Here is a 22406-nt window from a genome sequence, read left to right on the forward strand (position 1 = left end):
AAAGTTTTTTCTCACAACCTTTCTTTTGGTTAAAACCAATGTTATCAGAACCGGACCGGACATCAAACCGGATTTATAACTGGATCACGGGTCACTTGGTTAGATCGGATGACTCGGATTGGTCGGATCGGATGACGTAATAAATAAATAAATAATATTTATATATAATTAATTTAAAATCTATTTTTATTTAGTAGAATGACACCTAATGAATATGTGTAAAATAGTAAGTTACCTATTTTTACTAAGAGAAAATTACATAAAATACCATATTTCGTATTAATTTTACAATTAAAGTTAATAAAATTTTGTATTTGATCAAAAACCTAAAGTTTATTCCAGATTTGTCATAACATAGTTGCTTCCATACACTTACTTAGGCCTTTAGAATTAGGGCCAATAAAAGCTAACCTAGCCCATCATCCTTTTTAAATGCGACTCCAAAAACCTACTTCCACTTCATCTTCTTTCACCTGTTCCACCGCCTCTCTCTTCTTTCTCTGCTATTCTACCGCCTCTTTCTCTCTCTCTCTCTCTCTCTCTGCTATTCTACTATTTCAAAGAGTAATTACTGATATTAGATGTTTTTCTATATTATAATCCTTTCAAAGCTGTTTTTGTATTGTTCGCGAAATTTAGAGGAGGCGCCTACTGAACCGGAGTTGCACCGGTTCCCGGTTCGACCTCCGGTCGCCGGTTAAACTCCGGTTTATGCCGGGCTTTTCAACATGATTGAACCAGTCAAGCTCGAACCGGATTCCTCACCGGTTCCCAATCCGGCCGATCTGGTCCGAGCCCGATAACATTGGTTAAAACCTTTAACAAACTTCTTTCTCATAACCTTTCTCTTTATACGTAGAAATTGATGGATAAGTGTAAAAAAGCAATCCATCAATATTGATTGGCGAACTATAAGTTTGGAAAAGTCTTGGCGCCACATGAGAATTTAGAGTGATCGGCTTTTACCCCGTGACACTCGGCTCATAGGACAATGTCGTTTTACTCTAATTTGCATGTCGTTTATGTCCTTAATTTAAATTTCCATAAAAAATCATCTTCCTGTTTTCTGGTGTTTTCTACTTCAAACTTGAATATATTTTCAAAAACACGAAAGTGATTATTTCTCTTCCCTCCTCCAATTTCACAGCCATTGCTTCAGAAATTCCTAACATCTTCTCTTCTTCTGATCTTCAGTACTCGACCTCCATGGTTTGCTATTCTTTCGACTTCCTTTCCTTTTTTCAATCCCTAAAATGTCAAAACTCTTGAGTTTTCCCCTCACTCACTGCTATCTTTTGCAGGAGTTGCAGCAGAAGCAACAGCACTCTCCGACTCTCGACGATTGCTTGAAGCTATTAAAAGGCGATAGAGACGAGCAACGCCTTGCTGGTTTGCTGCTAGTAACCAAATTTTGTGAAGTAGACGACGTCGCTTCCCTTCGTAGGGTTTATGATGCTGTCGGCGTGACCTTTCTCGATAGGCTCCTGAGAACTGGTATTGTCTCTGTCTGGTTTATGAATGCGATGATTAGAGCTTGTATTTACTCGATTTCTCCATTACATCACCTGTTGTTCTTCCTATTACAGCATCTGCTACTTCAATTTATTTAACTCTTAGAAATTATGATTATGATTATGTTTTGATGTCTATGTTTATGTATTTTCTTGGTTTTTTTTGGTTAGGAATGAGTAAAGAAAGTGGAAGTGGCAATGGAGCCAACAATCGCGATGCATATTTACAGTTATCGGTTACTGTTCTTGCTGCGTTTTGTCGTGTTCCTGAAATCGCTTCTTCAGAAGATATGGTTTCGAAAATTCCATTGATACTGGAATTAGTATCAACGTAAGCTTATTTCTATTAATTCTTCATATGAAGTTGGAAAGGGTGATAAAATAATTGTGCATATTAGGAATTCATGATTTTTATATTTGAGGCACTCAAAGATTAAGTGCCATTTATATTGTTGTCTGAATCATATCTTTTTAATCTTTCGTATTGATGTGAACTTCAGTCTGCATCTTTTTTTGTTGTTATTGGCATAAAGCTTTGATTAGTGTTTGGACTGGCAGCTAAGGCTGTGAAAAAAGTAAGGGAAGTGGGAAATGGTGAGTGATTGTGACACAATAGTGAAAAATTGGCTCACCTCCATGACTGATCTCAATAATGGAAGTCAATGATCATGTTGATTGGCTTCTTAATTAAAGATTTGGATCCATTCTTTTGCACTGGACTAGTGAAATTTGAGTGATGTGGTTTAGATTTGCAACGCATATGATGAAAAAAGTCATTCAGTAGTAGTGTGAAGATTGACTGATGGTTTTAGTTTGAATCCTAGGTGTGGAATAAGAAGGGAACCTATTAGGAATTAATGCTGTTTTTCAGCTAAGAAGTTGATTTACTATCTTGCACAAATAACCATTGGCAGTTTTGGTGTGGATTGGGTGTTTTGATATGCTGTTTTATACGATGATATATAATTTTGTGAAAAAACGCTGCACTTTCTCTTTCTCTTCAAAATTTGACTATTTGGGTGGCCCAAGATACCAACCTATTGATTTATGATCTATGATCTTTATAAAAAATGACAGATCAAGCGGAGCAGTTCTGGAAGAATGCTGCGAACTCTTATACCAAGTAGCAGCATCTTCTGAAGACGGAGCCAAATCATTCCATGAATCTGGAGGCATTAAAGTGCTAGCCTATCAAATGTCTAGTTTACCTGATGGTAAAAGAAAAATCTTATTGTTATTAATGTTTTATTTTCCTAGACAATGGAAGTTTTCTTCAAAATACATTGCTTTCAAGGAAGATGCCTTTGTTCAACTTGGTTGAGGATTTTTTGGGCATATTTTAGGTCCTAATTAGTAATTAGGCCATGTGAAGTGTATATCTTTCAGGTTCACGCATCATAGAGCTTGCTATGAAAATCTTACAATCTGTGCTTAATAAGCTTTCTCTGGATTCCATCATCAATAGCTACCTGCAAGAGCTTTCAATGATGGTAACTTCTCAATTTTGCATGTGACTTGAATATCTAGTCCATTGTTATGGATTTCTGATTCCAACTTGTTCTATCATAATATGTTAATGGTTCCAAAGGCCAGGTCTTTATCAATTTTCACTTGTGTTCTTCTCTAACAAGTTGACAGCTTTCACCATTCTTTCTCTCCTACAGTTGGTCTCAATAGGGAGACAGTTTGCTGTGTTGCATAATCAACTTAAATTTGACACTTCACCTAATTTACATGAATGCCAATGAATGGATTAATTGAAAATTTATTGTGACAGCCAGAGAGAGTATATTAACAAAAGCCTTTTTTCAAGTATTTGTAACCTCCGGTATTAGAAATAACATCCTTGAGGTACAAATGATGAGTTGCTTCTTGTTTCCATCAATCAAATGTAAGTCCCTGTTCTCCAATGAAAATATTTTCTTTTTATTAAAGTTTGCTTAATTTTTGTGCAGGGGGACTTATTGGTGACAACACTTGCATAAAGGTGATCAATGGGATTGAGGAGTCGGTTAATGTGGTGCTAGAGTATCTGCAAGATGCAAAGGTAAGGACCTGTGTAGTGTTAAAAGTTACTGTGTGGTTAAAGTCGTGTACTTCAGCTCAATTAACTTTTGTGATCTGTAGGAACATGGACAAAAGAAGGGAGATGATCTCCTTGCTTCTGTACGTCTTGTTGGGAGGTATGTTTTAGGCATTCTTCTCTACCTACAGTTGTTTTGAGCTGAATATATAATATGGAGCTCTCATCATTGTTGATAGGAAAAGTAGTTATCTTTCTTCAAGTTGTGTATTTGGGATAAGCTGAATCAAACTCTGAGAATAATCCAGTTTGCACATTGATGTAGCTAATCAATGCATTTCTACCAATTTATGCATTGGCACATATAAAGCATGTCCTCTGCATATGGTTGTTCTATAAAACTGCAGGTAGTGGTTGTAATTGCTCTTTTTCTGTCTCTGAAGGTTTAGTGTTTGCATTCCTGCCTAATGGGAGAACATTTATCATAGAAAATCAGATGCTATTGTTCGTTTCTGAATAGAATTTTCTTTTAAAATCAAATTTACTATTCCACTCCTAATGCATGCAGATAGGTTTCCTATTAGTGTATGTAATGAATTTTCCGGAACCTTGTGCTTCTATGTAATAATATGGTGATGGTTTTATTTGGTTCAGTTATCTTGCAGAAACACCTCATGCCTGCAAGGATAAGGTCAGAGAACTTTTGGGTTATATGCTATCAATTGAAGCTGATGACGAACCAAGGTTTGCTATTGAAACACACATATTATGACATTCTATGCTTACTCTATATGTTTTATTATATGATATTTAACTTGAGGACGACTTATTGAAACTATTTGTTTGATTGCAGTCCTTTTCTCTCTGTATGTTTTTACTTCCAGTGCTGTGTCAAATCACAATGAACACTGAAGGATGCAAAGCTTTAGTTTCTTCTGGCAGTTACCAAGCTGTAAGTTGTAACTTATTTGGAATTGTGTCAAATAGAGTGCCATGGTTTTCTCTTCACCCCAGGCTGGTGTTAAGGCGTTTTACTGATATTTTGATATGCTGATATTTACAGGTTTTCAGATACCTCATAAAAGTTGTTGGCCCAAGTCGTTGTACAGGTGACGATAATAGCTCCATCTTCTTAGCATGCGATACAGTTATGAATTTGCTTTTAAAGGTAATTTCATCTTTGTTATTTGTATCAACCTTAGACCTTCAGTATAGAATAATAAAACCTTCTAATTATTATATGTATATTTTTCACAAACAGAAAGAGCAAGCACTATTCTCAGTGGATGAAGAAACTGTTGTTGATCTTCTCATAGCCTTGGGATATTGGGCAGGTAAACAATTAATAGTTCTAATATGCAATGCCTGCATTAAATCATTAGTAGATCTGGAATGATAAGTAAAACTGGAATGTCTTAAGAGAAATTTTACACGACTTACAAAAATAAATTTGAAATAAGTTTTCTTACTGGTATATCTGTTTTGTATTAAAAAAAAAAATCAATTGATTCTCTTCCAATTTAACCAGGCATTAGCACCAGAGGAATGTCTATTGTGAATTACTGAAATTTTCATTTAGTAGCACTGATAACGGTATTAAGTTATTGGAGTTTCAATTGAGCTTTCCTAGTTGATAGCAAGTTCAAAATGAAGCCTAGGCTGATCTTTTGAATTTCATTTCGTTACAAGCAAATATTCTCACACTTTCGAGTTGTCAAGAAACCATTCGACCTAAAAAGTTAAAACTGACAGGTAAGACACAAAAATAGCTTTAATTATTACCTCTGATATACTCACGCACGCTAATATCCCTTGGACTTGGGGTCTGATGCCATGCCAAGAACCGTTTGACTTTAAAGCTTAAGCTGATAGATAGGCCCCAATGATAACTTTTATTGTGATCTTTGACATGAGTTTCTATTACCTGTAGTTTGGTGATTATAAGCATGTATTTTTCATTTATGAAGTTTCTGAACTTTGTTTCTCTTCTCCCAGAAAATACTGATGATGCATCTGATATTATGATGGCTTCAAGTATTTGTGCGCTGCTGTTTGATAGCACCTCGGAGGAGGCGCTTCTAAATCATCCCAACTTCAGCATCAACTCTCTTGGCAGTCTATCTCAGCTCATGGCTAGAAGTTTTGCTTTTCCTAAGCAGGTAATTTGATGATATTTTCAGTGTACACATTATTTTAGGTTTAATACATCAACTCACTTGGCAGTCTATCTCGGCTCATGGCCAGATTATCCGACTGGCCCCCTGAACTTTGGAGATGCCTCTTGAGCTCTATGAACTTGCTTAAATTGTCTCATTAGCCCCCTAAATCCACGCGGCAGAACAAATTGATGAAGCCTCATACTAAACCACAGGTTCATCTTTGCAAATATGAAAAACCAAGATTTTTTATTTTTATTCTTATCCCTTGAACTTATTTATCCAACCAGTCAAATTCAGGATGCTTTTCATACTTCTATCCATTATTAGTTAATTGTCACCCCAGCTTTCATGTACGGTGTACCATTACATATACATCAAGCTAAATCTAGCATTATTCCTCACCTCTTACGGTGGTTAAATTCTATAATATTCCCAAAGCAATATATCCGGCCAATCAATTGTTGCCACTTGCATACATTTATTTTTTTAACACCAATAATGTCCTATGAAGTGGTATTGCATACCTCTTTTGATTGGTCGAATATATTTCTCGAGGAGTATGGTAGACGTTCTCTTTACTGTGAGAATCTTTAAGATATGACAAGCTGGAATGATAAACTCTCAGGCCTCTCAATTGAACTCATTGCAGGAAACGTCTGATGCTGTTACAGGAGAAATGGATCTTATTGAAATTGTGACCTCAGGTACATCTCAAAATCTTGATACCGACGAATAATTTAAGTACTGCTATTTATTTTATTTCAGTTTCTTTTTATTTTAGTAACGCGAGTCTTGATTGATATTCTAGTTTAATTGAGATTAGTTATTTTGAATGGTGCAGGATTTTCCCGGTGGGCTAACCGGTTTCCACATGTTCGCGCCGCAGTGCAGGGAATTTGATAGGTAATGTTCCATGTTAGTGAGAAGTTCTCCAACTTGTCCCAACTGGTTGTATGCCATTGGGATTGTGACATGTCCCAATCTGAATGGTCCAGGATCAGTCTGGTCCTATTGACATGGCACAATCTGAATGGTCCAAGACCAATCTCTTCCCGTACCATTCTAGAGTTTGGTACCATTCTAGAGTTTGGTCCTGTTGACGTATCACAAACTGAATAGTTCAAGACCAGTCTCTTCCCGGACCGTTCTGGAGTTTTTCTTAGTTTAGCCCTTGTAACAGTACTATAATGCATTTGGTACCTCAAGATGGTACTAGTAGACCATATTTTACATATAGAAAAATTGTGCCTAGCTACGAAGTGTACAATAGCTAGAATTTTGATAGTAGACTGTTTTGATTTAATATATAGACAACAATGTTGATGGCAATGGTTAATATATCCGTAAAAATACCCGTTGATCATATGTATTATTAGTCCTGTTATAATATATTTTAAATTTCATTTTCTTTCCATGTTTTAATTTTAAGGTATCTATTTATGTATCTGTTAAAATCCATTCAATAATGATTCTTTATTCACCTCTTTCTGCTTCCTCTCCTCCCATCACCAGTGTGTGTGTATATATAATGTTTTCAGAATTTATTTTCTCAAGTTTTATTTTGTATCTACATGTCACGTAGTTTGTCATTTCAACGAAACTTGAAACATTTCATTTTTGCCTTTCAATCACAGCACCTGCCGAAAAGCTTCATGCCCTTATTTTGGCTGAATCGATGATGTCCCTGTTTGGGGAAAATTGGCTGATTGGTCAGTCAAACTTGCCCGATTTACAAGAATCATTGCCTCGTGACAAGTAGGTTATTCATGCGAATTTTTCTTACTTTGAGGTTTGTCGGTGGTTTTTGTTATTGGTCTCTTACTAGTATGCTTTCAGGTGTCTATTGTTGGTGCTGGAGTATTCCAGGGTCGAAGTTGCTGTGTTGCTCAATGAGCTGGCCTATTTGAAATATGAAGCTTCCAAGAATACTTCAGCTTATGCAGAAACTATCATCTTAAAGCAACAAAAAGTAGCTATAGCTTTTTCATTGATAGAGAGGATAATCAAATTGATATCATCAATAGCTGAAAGTGAAGGTAATGTGAAAAATTTTGCCCAGGAAAGTTGTACAATATCCTTCTTTGTGTATGCTTAGATAAGCTTAAAGCTTACTCAATTACTATAGTCATATTGAGCAATTGTGAAAGTATGTAGTGAACTTGCATTACATTCATTTCATTTTCTTGATCCAATTTTGAAGATCGCTTGTCATTCACTTTACACTTAAACTTTAAGCGCTTACCTTTTGAGGTTTAGGGTCCAACACTTTCGATACCACCGATTCTCTTACAAAAATCATATAATTGACTGCTTATATTCTATGTTGCACGGACACGGACACGGATACGGTATCCGACACGGACACGGACACGGGAAACGTCATTTCTATAAAACACAGGACACGGATACTTGGGGGACACATGTAAATATTAAAAATATTGGGGCAAATTTATAAATATTAAAAATATACTCAATCTCCAAGCAAAACAATTAGAAATTTGAGTAGGAACAGGAACGTAAGAATTTAGAATGTTAGCAGCCCTATTTATATAGATGGATGGAGAAGTTTGAGAGTTTTTGTATTAATGGCATATTAATTCCCCCTGTCCCTGTCCTTTGGAGTTTCTGACTCTCCAATGGAATAAGAATCAATCGGTTATTGAAGGAGATGAACGGAATCGGAAAGGATTTTTCGGTTTTGAAGGAGATGAACGGAATAGGAAAGGATGTAATCGGAATCGGAAAGGATTTTTCGGTTTTGAAGAATTAGGGTTTTTTTCCTGGGACACGCGTATCCTTCACTGATACGCGTGTCCAACTTTCCGAAATTACAGACACGGCCCCGACACGGTGTCCCTGGAGTGTCCGGCCGTATCAGTGTCGGAAACGTATCGGACACGCGATACGTGATGATTCCGAAGTGTCCGTGCATCATAGCTTATATTATATATATATATAGAGAGAGAGTGCTAGCATATGCTTCATAAATTGTTCCCCGTTTGTTTTTCTTGTTCAGTTCGGAGAATTTCTTCTGGCTTTGTTCTGTTTGTATAGATGATTGAATGTTGTTGTTTTTATGCTACATTTGAAGGGAATTCCACCAGAAATATGTATTCCTACCTATTAGCTGTCAGGACTAGAGATCCTGACTGTCAAGGACTAGGGCAGAAATAGAAGTAAAGGGGAGAAAAGAATAAGGTAGAAGACAGACCCAAAGAATTAGGGAAGAAGAGAGCAGGGAGGAGAGAAAATAGGAAGGAAGAAGATAAACTTCATTTGATAATATTTTGATAATAGCAACTTACAAGGAAAGACTCTAAATAGGCAAAGCTACTGCTGATGTGGCAGCAGTACAAATTCCTACAGCTGTGAATAGTACAACTGTTACAGTTGTAAAACATTCCTAAATAACAACTATTTAAAGAAATAACAAGTAAATAATAACTCAATTAACCACCTAATTTAATACCTAAATAATTCCTCTTAATTAAACTAATAATCGTGACAATACCCCCTCCTTTAGATCATTCTTGTCCCCAAGAATGTAGAAAAAACAGAGAACTGCCACCAGAATTGTTACCGTCCCTTGAAAATCGTCACCTGTTAACTTGTCCATAGTTGCAACAGCTCTAAAAAATACCATAGTAAGTAGGTAAAGTGCAGAAGTTATAATAGTTGCATCCATACAAACAAAAATCAGCTTGTTCTCTGTGGAAATGGTGCAGTACTCACTATTGACAGCTACAGAATTGACTGTGTGTAAATACCCAGGCACATCTTGAAATTGCACTATGGTTCCAGAAATTGGAGAATGAAATCGATTATAATCCTGTGGTGCCAATGGAAATATGACTAAATATCCATCAACACAAATGGTAGAGCTTATTTCCTTTCCCTTCAGGGCTCTAGTAGAAAATTTCCAGCCTTCAATCTGTAATCTTGCACTTTCTTCGACATTTTCAAATTCCATCAGACAACATTGAGATGCACAAACAACAACTTTATCATGTACTATGAAAATAAGTTGTCTCGCACCAAGTGTTAAGTCCTGTATGAAGAACTCCTTGAAAGTCTCAAAATTTCCTAGTGGGAACTTGACTTCAGCCAAATTAATTTGATTCTTAAAAAGTTCAACTACTTGTGGTATTTCCTCTGAGTATTCAGCTGAGTTCACGTGCCTTCCCTTCTTTTCTGAAATGCTTTGTAGCAATTGCTTAGCCCTTGTGCTCATAATTTCCATGTTGACATCACCTTTTGAAGACCCATCAATAATGGCTGTCGCAATCCTACTTACAGCGTTGTAATATAACTTACTATTAAACCTTCCTCTTTGGATTATACCCAAGAGGCGCTGCTCATCCACCACTGTTATACTTAAAGCAGATAATTCTACACTGTCATATATTAAACTGTGAGTTCCAATGACCATGGAGATATGTCCATTTTGGAGAGCCTTAATTCGCACTTGCTTCAACAATATTGACCTTGTTAAGAATACAATTGAAGGCTCTAACTGGTCATCATTCATAGTCGTTAGCAACTTAAGCAAGTGCTCATAACGTGGGGTTGCAAGCAATTCAATTGGACCCATGTAGGTTGCTTGATAATCAGAGAAAGCTAGCTCTAAGTTTCCATTTTCGTTGGTAGTAACCTCATGAACTGTAATCAGTTTGACTCCATCAGGAAATGTCCCTTCAACCTCATTTAGAGAAACTAACGAAGAAACCTTAACTATCAAAGGGTCCTTAAGCCCAACAACACCATAAACATTTACACATTGAGAGACTATTGGATTTGTAAACTCATTCTTTGGCAGCAATTTATCCTTCGCGAATTCCCCGATTGAAATTAATAGCATATTGCCATAATTAGCATCCTGTCTCTTGTAAGGTGATCCATCTTCATAAATCTTCCTTCCCAGCACTGTTTTCTGGACTCCTCTGTGCTTTGCTTCTTCATTCCTTAGTTTCACCCTCTGTATTCCTCCAACAAACATTCCCAAAGAATGATGCACCATCCCAATTTCTGCAATTGTACTTGCAACCATTGCTTCAGTGTTTGTACCTATTTCATCTACAACTATCACTTGGGACATATGATTTTCAACTACTTCTATCAATACCTCTGTCATGGTGGACCCTAAGTCTGTTAGGTGTGGGGCAGCATTACTAATTGCAGATTTTACTCCATAATCTACGTCGTCATCAAAAGTTTCTCGAATAAGACCAACCTTCAACCGCTTCTGTAGTCTAGATTCGACAAGATGGGATGAAGCTAATTGAGATATGAAATGAAGAACCGCTCCCACATTGCTGGTGGCATCGCATATATCATAATCAGATATTGCATGAAGAAGGATCCCAGTATCAGCAACTGATTTAACAAGGCATCCAATAACATCAACAGAAAACACATAAGCCAAGAGCCCAAATCTTGAGACGCGGCTATAGGTTGGCTTCAAACTAACAACACCACAAATTGGCACTAGTAGTCTTACGCTTCCACCAGTATAACTTCCAAGTGAAACCGCACATTGCCTATCAGGAACAGCTGCAGCAAATTGCCCTGATGACCCTCCTGGAACTTGAGATAAACCCCAAGGTTTTGACGTAACCAGAAATGTACCTCCAGTAGCACGCCCCATACCAAATTCATCCAGATTAGTCTTCCCAATCACAATAGCACCCTTCTCCTTTAATTTCTTCACCAATCTAGCATCGTACGACGCTCGAAAGTTCTCCAAAAAACGGGAACCACCAGTAGAAGGCATATCTGGCGTGCATATGTTATCCTTGATAGCAACAAAAAACCCATCAATAGGTCCCTTTATCTTCACCCTAAGAATAGACTCACGTCTTCCAAATGTCCATAGAAGAATATTTCCAACATAAGGATTTATAGTTTGCAGATCACCATCATCAATTGATCCCTTCCCATTTGGACCAAGGTCATATGGTAGTTTATCAAATCTGTCAGGTGGTTTCTCCATTTGAAGCTTCACTACATTAAGAGGCTTCCCTTTCTCTGTCCAATAAGCACCGACCCCCAACTTCAGCTTGTTGGGGCTAGTATCTTTGCATGCAAAAGTAACCCCAAGAATAGGGTCTTCAAGAGCACAAGGCATATGCAAATGCTTAGATTCAATCTTCTGTTTGCACAAAATTTGGTTCACAAGATTCTGACCTTGAATCCTAAACAGATCAAAATCATGTCTGTTTGGGGTGTTTTGGGTCCAAGATGTAGTGATTAATGGGGATCTAAAAGTTGGGTTAGGTTTAAGATTGTTTGGGGTGTAAGATGTAACAGCAGACTGGGGTTCAGGGTTTAAATCAATGACAGAACATGGTAGAGAGTAAGACTCAGTAACAGAGGGGCTTACCTTCTCCATTTGATGCTTTAGAGCTTCACCCTGACATTGCGTGACATTTACAGTAGTGGTCTGCTTCATTAGGCAAGCCTGCTCCAGCACATCTTCTATGTTTCCCAGCACATAGGGATTTGTTAGCTCCATCTTCCTTTTAGGCATTTCATCGAACAGCTGGAAGGTGGTTTGCAAGGTTTCCTCTTCTTTATTCTCAGACATTACATCAAACAGCTGGGAGGCAACAAAACAAGGATTTGAAACTCCTTGTTTTTCTAGAATCAGTTGAGCCAAGGATATGAGAGATATGTTGATTCGTTCAAGAGAGTTTTGTCGCTGCTTACGAAACAGTTCTGCGAGGTTTTGTTGCTCCTTGCAAAGTAGTTCCCATCGTTGAATAGATTCTTCCATGACCGGAGGAAGGAAATCTCTGATACCAATGTCAGGACTAGAGATCCTGACTGTCAAGGACTAGGGCAGAAATAGAAGTAAAGGGGAGAAAAGAATAAGGTAGAAGACAGACCCAAAGAATTAGGGAAGAAGAGAGCAGGGAGGAGAGAAAATAGGAAGGAAGAAGATAAACTTCATTTGATAATATTTTGATAATAGCAACTTACAAGGAAAGACTCTAAATAGGCAAAGCTACTGCTGATGTGGCAGCAGTACAAATTCCTACAGCTGTGAATAGTACAACTGTTACAGTTGTAAAACATTCCTAAATAACAACTATTTAAAGAAATAACAAGTAAATAATAACTCAATTAACCACCTAATTTAATACCTAAATAATTCCTCTTAATTAAACTAATAATCGTGACATTAGCCTATGCCTATCTACTAATCTCTGTTTATGGGACCTATCCAAAATATCTTCAAGTATTTAGTTGAATGATACATAAATATTTTAAGGTTGAGTGGAGAAGCAACCAGGCAACATTGGTGAACCAGGACTTACATTTGATTTTTGAATTTTAATTAATGGAAACATGAGCTAACTCCTCATCTAGAGCTCAAGGGTGTTATTTCTAACACTAGAGATTACAAAGACTTGGAAAAAAACTTTTTCTTTTTTATATGTTCACTCCGGTTGTCACAATACATTTTTTTTTTTGAAGAACACAATACATTTTTAATTAATGTATTTGTTGGTATTCATGTAATTAAGGTAGAAAACAACTGCAAGAGGGGCACTAACAACCTCAACTTCTACCAAAGGAAGATCAGTAGGCCCAACATGAGGAGGAGAAGCATCAGTAGACACAGGAAGATCAGCAGGCCCAACATGAACAATTTCAGGTTAACAATTGTTTCGTTGGGGATGATGAATATGTACTATCTCCAGCACCACCAACAGAAGAAGCTAAGAAGTGATGCATTTTTTAGTTTTTAATTTGAAACAATTGCTACTCTATAAAGAAAATTGAATTCTATTAGAAAAAAATGAATTGATCAATTGTAGACACTTGTTGGGTTCATGATCCTTGATGCAAATTAGTGGATCATGCATTCACAACTAGTGTAAACTTCTCAAGACTGTCTATTAGAGTTTGCCTAGATGGAGTGTGCAATTTCATCGGAGAGAATGAGGCCACACCATTGTAGGTACTTGGATGGTTGTCAGACGTAGGAGTTGCAACGGATGAGGATTACAAACCTTCATGGACAGGTAGATTTATGTTTAGTCTTTTTATCCTTGTTTCCAAACTAATTAATAAATTTTAATACTTGATTTACAAATGGTAGAGATTAATGAATAAGTACAAAATCAAAGACCTTGTATTCTTTAAATGTGATAAACTTGATGAGCTTTTGACGGAATACAATCCATTGTGTGAAATTATTGTTGTGCACAGTGATTTGGATGAGGAATTACATTATCTTGCTCAAGGGCCAGTAGCATAATATCTACTGGTTCTGGAGCATGTTAATTTAACTCATCGAAATCCCCATGCACAAGAATAATTCCATACATTGGTCTGTATTCTGTTAAATGCCTGTAGAGCTCACTGGGTTGTTCACTTTCAAAGAATTCAGAGTCTTCGATTTTGGATCTATTTGTTGATGTCTATCATTTATAAATTAAGTGTTGCAATTTATTAATTAGCTCGGAAGCAAGGATAGAAAAACTAAAAATATATCAACTTGTCCATGAAGTTTGTAATCCTCCTCCGTTGTAACTCCTCAGTCCGTTAACATTCAAGTACCTTTAGTGGTGTAGCATCACTGTTTCCGAGGAAACCACACACCCCGTCTATGCAATCCCTAATGGACAAACTCAGGAAGTTTAGACCATGTTGTGGATATGGATTCGATAATTTGCTTAAAGACTCATGACTGTGGCTTAGGCCCAGAAGTATCTATAAATACAATTAGTTCATTTTTCCTGATAAAATTCAATTTTCTTATTATAGACTAGCATTTGCGTCAAGATGAAACATTCTATCACTACTTACCTTCTTTTATTGGTGGAGATGGTGAAAATTCAACACCCAGATTAAATACCTGAAGCTGTTTATGTTTGAGCCCGTTGATTTTCCTGGTCGTTGTTGAGGCTGTTGGTGCCCCTCTTTCAGTTGTTCCCCACCTAATTTACATGAATGCCAATAAATGGATTAATTGAAAATTTATTGACAGCCAGAGAGAGTATATTAACAAAAGCCTTTTTTCAAGTATTTGTAACCTCCTGTACCCTTGAGCTACAAATGATGAGTTGTTTCTTGTTTCCATCAATCAAATGTAAGTCCCTGTTCTCCAATGAAAATATTTTTCTTTTTATGAAAGTTCGCTTAATTTTTGTGCAGGGGGACTTATTGATGACAACACTTGCATAAAGGTGATCAGTGGGATTGAGGAGTCAGTTAATGTGGTGCTAGAGTATCTGCAAGATGCAAAGGTAAGGAGCTGTGTAGTGTTAAAAGTTACTGTGTGGTTAAAGTTGTGTGCTTTAGCTTTATTGACTTCTGTGATCTGTAGGAACATGGACAAAAGAAGGAAGATGATCTCCTTGCTTCTGTACGTCTTGTTGGGAGGTATGTTTTAGGCATTCTTCTCTACCTACAGTTGTTTTGAGCTGAATATATCGATATGGAGCTCTCATCGCTCTCAGCGTTGTTGATAGGAAACGTAGTTATCTTTCTTCAAGTTGTGTATTTGGGATAAGCTGAATCAAACTCTGAGAATAATCTAGTTTGCACATTGATGTAGCTAATCAATGCATTTCTACCAATTTATGCATTGGCACATATAAAGCATGTCCTCTGCATATGGTTGTTCTATAAAATTGCAGGTAGTGGTTGTAATTGCTCTTTTTCTGTCTCTGAAAGTTTAGTGTTTGCATTCCTGCCTATGGGAGAACATTTATCATAGAAAATCAGATGCTATTGTTCGTTTCTGAATCGAATTTTCTTTTAAAATCAAATTTACTATTCCACTCCTAATGCATGCTGATAGGCTTCCTATTAGTGTATGTAATGAATTTTCCGAAACCTTGTGCTTCTATGTAATAATATGCTGATGGTTTTATTTGGTTCAGTTATCTTGCAGAAACACCTGATGCCTGCAAGGATAAGGTCAGAGAACTTTTGGGTTATATGCTATCAATTGAAGCTGATGACGAACCAAGGTTTGCTATTGAAGCACACATCTTATGACATTCTATACTTACATATAAATTTAACTTGAGAACGACTTATTGAAACTATTTGTTTGATTGCAGTCCTTTTCTCTCTGTATGTTTTTTACTTCCAGTGCTGTGTCAACTTACAATGAACACTGAAGGATGCAAAGCTTTAATTTCTTCTGGCAGTTACCAAGCTGTAAGTTGTAACTTATTTGGAATCGTGTCAAATAGAGCGCCATGGTTTTCTCTTCACCCCAGGCTGGTGTTAAAGCGTTTTACTGATATTTTGATATGCTGATATTTACAGGTTTTCAGATACCTCATAAAAGTTGTTGGCCCAAGTCGTTGTACAGTTGACGATAATAGCTCCATCTTCTTAGCATGCGATACAGTTATGAATTTGCTTTTAAAGGTAATTTCATCTTTGTTATGTATCAACCTTAGACCTTCAGTATAGAATAATAAAACCTTCTAATTATTATCTGTATATTTTTCACAATCAGAAAGAGCAAGCATTATTCTCGGTGGATGAAGCAACTGTTGTTGATCTTCTCATAGCCTTGGGATATTGGTCAGGTACACAATTAATAGTTCTAATATGCAATGCCTGCATCAAAATCATTAGTAGATCTGGAATGATAAGTAAAACTGGAATGTCTTAAGAGAAATTTTACATGACTTACAAAAATAATTTCGAAATAAGTTTTCATACTGGTATATCTGTTCTGTATTAAAAAAATAAAAATTCAATTGATTCTCTTCTCTTCCAATTCAACCAGGCATTAGCACCGAAGGAATATCTGTTGTGAATTACTGAATTTTTAGCAGCACCGATAACAGTATTAAGTTATTGGAGTTGCAATTGAGCTTTCCTAGTTGATAGCAAGTTCAAAATGAAGCCTGGGCTGATCTTTTGAATTTCATTTCGTTACAAGCAAATATTCTCACACTTGCGAGTTGTCAAGAAACCATTCCACCTAAAAAGTTAAAAGTGAGAGGTAAGATCTAAGAATAGCTTTTATTATTACCTCTATCACGCACGCTAATATCCCTTGGACTCGTAGCATGTACAACACAAGCTCATCTTATCATGTCTTGATTCCATTAAGAAATAAAGTGCCAAGATTTGAACCCTTATAAAATTAGTGCTTGACCCTTCCTAACCCCTCCAAATCTTTCATCCAATCAAAGCCTAAGAGACTCTGATTCCATGCCAAGTACCATTTGACTTTAAAGCTTAAGCTAATAGATAAGCCCCAATGATAACTTCTATTTTGATCTTTGACACGAGTTCCTATTACCCGTAGTTTGGTGACGGGTGTCGAATCCACCCTTAGTAATAGGCTTGCACAAGGGTAAATAAAGGTCGAACCCAAAGGATTAGTACTGATTTAACTAAATTAATAACCAAAAAAATAACAAAATTAAATAAAAGGGGATTTGAGTAGATTGATTAACTAAGTTAACAAAAACAACGAAATAGAATTGGGATTGAATGTAAACAGTAAAGAAGATTTCAGTCAAGGGCATAGTTGTTAAATCGAGATACGAATCGTGACTCGAAATCTCATTTTGTGAATCGAGACTCGTGAATTGTATCGAATCGTAAGATACGGATCAATTTTAAAATATTATAAAAAAATAAAATATTAACCATATTTAATTTTAAATATGAGTCTAAAAATGAAATATATAAGAGAGGTTTTGAAATATATAACCTTTCTCAAATAATTGAAGAGTCCTAATTATTTGAAGAGTCAATCTTTTTAATTAAGAGCCTTAATTATTTGAAGAGTCATTTGATTTTCTTTTCACTGTTAAAAAACCTATGCCTGTACGTTTTTTTCATTTGTAAATTGTAACAAACAATAACAAATGAATTCACATAGGAGATAGATAGACAGACCTGCACGTTTATTGGCATTAAATGTACTTCAATTTACAATACAATCATTAATAATGCCATTTATTATTTCCTCACAACATTCATGAATCAGATAAAAATGGGACTCTTTACATTCTCGATTTAATTTTTTTTTTTAAGCCAAGGCCATGACTCGACCGACTCGGGTGACTCGGCCGAGTCATGGCCGATTCATGTGGATTTCGAGTCAGACCATAGAGTCGACTCGAAATCCACTTGACTCGTATCGACTTGTTGTCGACTCGTACGAGTCTAATAACAGTGGCCAACCGATTCTCAGCGATATCGATTCAGAAACTTAATTATTTATTCACTTGATGTGATAAAATTGAATCTTGATGTATTAATGTTACGCGGAGAAAGGAATTTCAGATTGTCAGTCTGATTTTATCTCCGAATACATTCCAAGATTCGATTTTATGTTATCAATCACTATCTGCTTTGATTCAACTAAACAATGACTCTTTGATTCCCTAGTTTAATCAAATAGTTGTATGTTAATTTAGTCAAAGAACAATCGGCCGTTATTACTCAAATATAAATTAACAATTGTGATGAAATCCCTAAACACAGCGAATAAATAAATGACATGAATAGAGAAGAATTATAGAAGTAAAACGATCTCGCAATACTTGAGAAAACCTGCCCTTGAATTAACCCTTAACCGAAATTGGAAGTTTAGCTATGAATAGCCATGGAGAACAACCTTTCTCCCTTGTGAAGGAGAGAACAAAATAAAAATAAGAGCTAAACCTAAAAACTAAAAACGGAATGAAAACTGAATTAAAATTGAATGATTTACAGATAGATCCTCTCCTGTTTATAGGAATTCTCCAACCCTAATTAGGAGATAAATCCTAGCTAATTATAAAAAATAAATATTCTAACTTTCTAATACTACTTGACTTCTTCCTTCCTGATTTGTAGGCTCAAAACTCCTTAATAGACATCTGAAAACGTGATAAAATCGAACAGATTCGCAATTGACATATTTGGAAAGATTTCAGCTCTCTTGATTCAGCTAGTCTTGGGCAAGGCTAACTCCATTATCGTTTCAGCTCTCTTGATTCAGCTAGTCTTGAGCAAGACTAACTCCAATTTCGTCTCAAGTCTAAAGTTTCTTCAAGTTAAGTCCAATTCTGCTCCTTTTAATCATTTGAGTCATATGGAGATAAATCATACTAAAACAAGCAATAACACCCAAAATAATACTAAATTAATTAAATAACCTTGCACTAACATTTGAACGTTGAATGTGACACTTCATTTGATAATTATAAGCATGTATTTTTCATTTATGAAGTTTCTGAACTTTGTTTCTCTTCTCCCAGAAAATACTGATGATGCATCTGATATTATGATGGCTTCAAGTATTTGTGCGCTGCTGTTTGATAGCACGTCGGAGGAGGCTCTTCTAAATCATCCCAGCTTCAGCATCAGCTCTCTTGGCAGTCTATCTCAGCTCATGGCTAGATGTTTTGCTTTTTCTCAGAAGGTAATTTTGATGATATTTACAGTGTACACGTTTTTTTTTAGGTTTAATGCATCAACTCACTTTGCAGTCTATCTCGGCTCATGGCCAGATTATCCGACTGCCCCCCCTGAACTTTGGAGATGCCTCTTGAGCCTTATGAACTTGCTTAAATTGTCTCATTAGCCCCCTAAATCCACACTACATAACAAATTGATGAAACCTCATACCTGTACTTGCCAACTTTTAAACCACAGGTTCATCTTTGCAAATATGAAAAACCAAGATTCTTTATTTTTATTTTTATCCCTTGAACTTATTTATCCAACCAGTCAAATTCAGGATGCTTTTCATACTTCTATCCATTATTAGTTAATTGTCACGCCAGCTTTCATCTACATTGTACCATTACATATACATCAAGCTAAATCTAGCATTATTCCTCACCTCTCTTAAGGTGGATAAATTCTATAACATTCCCGGAGCAATATATCCGGCCAATCAATTGTTGCCACTTGCATACATTTATTTTTTTAACACCAATAATGTCCTATGAAGTGCTATTGCATCCGTCTTTTGATTGGTCGAATATATTTCTCGAGAAGTATGGTAGACGTTCTCTTTACGGTGAGAATCTTTAAGATATGACAAGCTGGAATGATAAACTCTCAGGCCTCTCAATTGAACCCATTGCAGGAAAAGTCTGATGCTGTTACAGGAGAAATGGATCTTATTGAAATTGTGACCTCAGGTACATCTCAAAATCTTGATACCGACGAATAATTTAAGTAAAGCTGTTTATTTTATTTGTTTCTTTTTATTTTAGTAACGCGAGTCTTGATTGATATTCTAGTTTAATTGAGATTAGTTATTTTGAATGGGTGCAGGATTTTCCCGGTGGGCTAACCGGTTTCCACGTGTTCGCGCCGCAGTGCAGGGAATTTGATAGGTAATGTTCCATGTTAGTGAGACAACTTGTCCCAATCTGAATGGTCCAGGATCAGTCTGGTCCTATTGACATGGCACAATCTGAATGGTCCAAGACCAATCTCTTCCCGTACCATTCTAGAGTTTGGTCCTGTTGACGTATCACAAACTGAATAGTTTAAGACCAGTCTCTTCCCGGACCATTCTGGAGTTTTTCTTAGTTTAGCCCTTGTAACAGTACTATAATGCATTTGGTACCTCAAGATGGTACTAGTAGACAACATTTAACATATAGAAAAATTGTGCCTAGCTACGAAGTGTTGTACAATAGCTAGAATTTTGATAGTTGACTGTTTTGATTTAATATGGACAACAATGTCAATGGCAATGGGTAATATATCCGTGGAAATACCCGTTGATCATATGTATTATCAGTCCTGTTATAATATATTTTAAATTTCATTTTCTTTCCATGTTTTAATTTTAAGGTATCTATTTATGTATCTGTTAAAATTCGTTTAAATATATAAATTAAATCGTTAACACGTGCATGACCAAATTAACTATAAATTTAATAAACCGAATTATACATAAAACTATAAAGAAAAATTGTATGTAAGTCCTGGTAAAGATTATAGTTACTTATTCGTATTGACCTATATGTGTAATAGGTTCATGTAAAAGGTATAAGAAGGGTATATCAATATCTTACTTTGTGAGAAGGGAACAATGGATTTAATCAAATTTCTCTTGAAGAGTTGAATGTTTTATAGATGTGGTTTAATTAAATTAATTTTGTAAAGAGAACAAAAATGAATTTGTAGGGTTCTAAAAGTAGAAGATATTTAAAGGTTTGTTTAGTTTAACTGTTGTTGTTTGTTGTTTTTCTTTAGCTTCTAGCAGTTGTTTTTTTTTTCTTTCAATTTTGGTTTTTATGCTCCACGTTGTAGCCATGGTTATCCTAACTTTGTCTCGTGACCTTTAGGTACGAGAAGCGACACTCCAACATTCCAGCACACATATCACCATGCTTCCGTGTGAAAGAGGGAGACCATGTTATTATTGGCCAATGCAGGTTAAATTTCATTTTTTCATATAAGCTTGTTATTTATGTTTATGAAGTACCTCGTCTTGTTTGGTAACAGAATATGGATCTTCTTCCATTTGCAGGCCTTTGTCCAAGACTGTAAGGTTCAACGTCTTAAAAGTGGTACCAGCTGGTTCTTCTGGTGGTGTAAAGAAAGCATTCACAGCTATGTGAGTTATGCAGGGCTCTTATTGAATTCGATTAGTTTTTGTGAGGAATAGTTATATGAAATTTCAGCCGGTCTTTACCCAATCAGACACTTAATTTAATTTTTATGTTGAATGTTCCATTTTTGTACGATCAAATATTATTGTTCTTGGAAAGTTATAAGTTTTGCTCTCAATCGTTGCACTCTACCCCTGTTGTTTTGCCGATTATCTTGGAAAAACCTGTCACAGGTGCAGTTCCTGAAATTTTTCTGTGCTATGGTAATTTGGCACATGATCAATGCCTTTTATCTTTTGATGGCATTCATTGGTTATGCACAGGTGAATGATGAATGTTATCTAAGGTCCTAGTGATGCATTCGTGTTAGGGATCCCTTATAATGGCTTAATACTTCCCCAGCCCCGTGTACTTATTCAAAAAAGTCAATTTACCCACTGAATTTGTTTAAGGTGAAATATTTACCCCTTAAAATCCACCATGTGGTGAAGTTAGGAGAAATTTTGGAATATTTCATGGGCCAATAGGTTCGCTTAAAGAAAGTTCATGGGGCTAATGGTTATTTTTCATACATTTTAAGAAGTTTAGTAATAGTTATTTTTCATACATTTAGTAAGTTCAAGGGGTTAATAATTTTTTGTCAAAGTATAGAGAAGTGATTGACTTTTTCAGTTTAATTGAACAAATACAAGACATACAACAAATAGACTAATTTTTTCTAGCCTTTGCTTTACATACATAAAATGAAATTTACACTTCAATTCAGTTTTGAAAAAGTATATAAAGTATACAAGACTTATATCCAATAGAGGGTACTCAAAATAGTGTCAACTGATGTGGCATTTAGTTTGTAACTTTTAAAGAGTGTCTACTATTGGAGTGATGTTGGGTGGTAAAAAAGTTATCAAAAATTTGTCAATTTTTGGCAACCTTGAAACAAGGTTGCCAAATACTTTTTAATATAAAAAATTTGATTTACTTAAATACTATTGTTTCACCTTTTTTGATGACACACTCTCTCATTTCAATTGATAATATTTATAATTAAATAAATTATATATTACGTAATGATTTGTGGGGATCATTGTGACAACCTTTAAAGTTGTTTTACTGTTAGAGCATTTTTAAATAGAAGTTGCCGAGCATTTTTAAATAGAAT

General features: G+C 35.8%; 1 protein-coding gene across 1 annotated transcript; it reads left to right on the plus strand.

The window, feature by feature from the left end:
* The first annotated feature begins 573 nt into the window (after positions 1 to 573).
* On the plus strand, positions 574 to 21438 carry LOC136203851 (uncharacterized). Its single transcript, XM_065995078.1, has 28 exons — positions 574 to 1209; positions 1302 to 1494; positions 1683 to 1842; positions 2589 to 2725; positions 2898 to 3001; positions 3176 to 3251; positions 3467 to 3558; positions 3639 to 3694; positions 4189 to 4225; positions 4388 to 4486; positions 4598 to 4702; positions 4796 to 4868; positions 5530 to 5693; positions 6343 to 6397; positions 6552 to 6596; positions 7328 to 7448; positions 7530 to 7729; positions 14856 to 14947; positions 15028 to 15083; positions 15587 to 15676; positions 15770 to 15869; positions 15981 to 16085; positions 16177 to 16249; positions 18929 to 19092; positions 19765 to 19819; positions 19956 to 20017; positions 20981 to 21070; positions 21166 to 21438. Exons 1-26 carry the CDS (start codon positions 1207 to 1209, stop codon positions 20012 to 20014), a joined length of 2514 nt encoding a protein of 837 aa, XP_065851150.1. The 5' UTR covers positions 574 to 1206; the 3' UTR covers positions 20015 to 20017; positions 20981 to 21070; positions 21166 to 21438.
* The last annotated feature ends 968 nt before the right edge of the window (positions 21439 to 22406 follow it).

This window comes from Euphorbia lathyris, chromosome 8 (assembly GCF_963576675.1).
Source record: "Euphorbia lathyris chromosome 8, ddEupLath1.1, whole genome shotgun sequence".
NCBI classification, from domain to species: domain Eukaryota; kingdom Viridiplantae; phylum Streptophyta; class Magnoliopsida; order Malpighiales; family Euphorbiaceae; genus Euphorbia; species Euphorbia lathyris.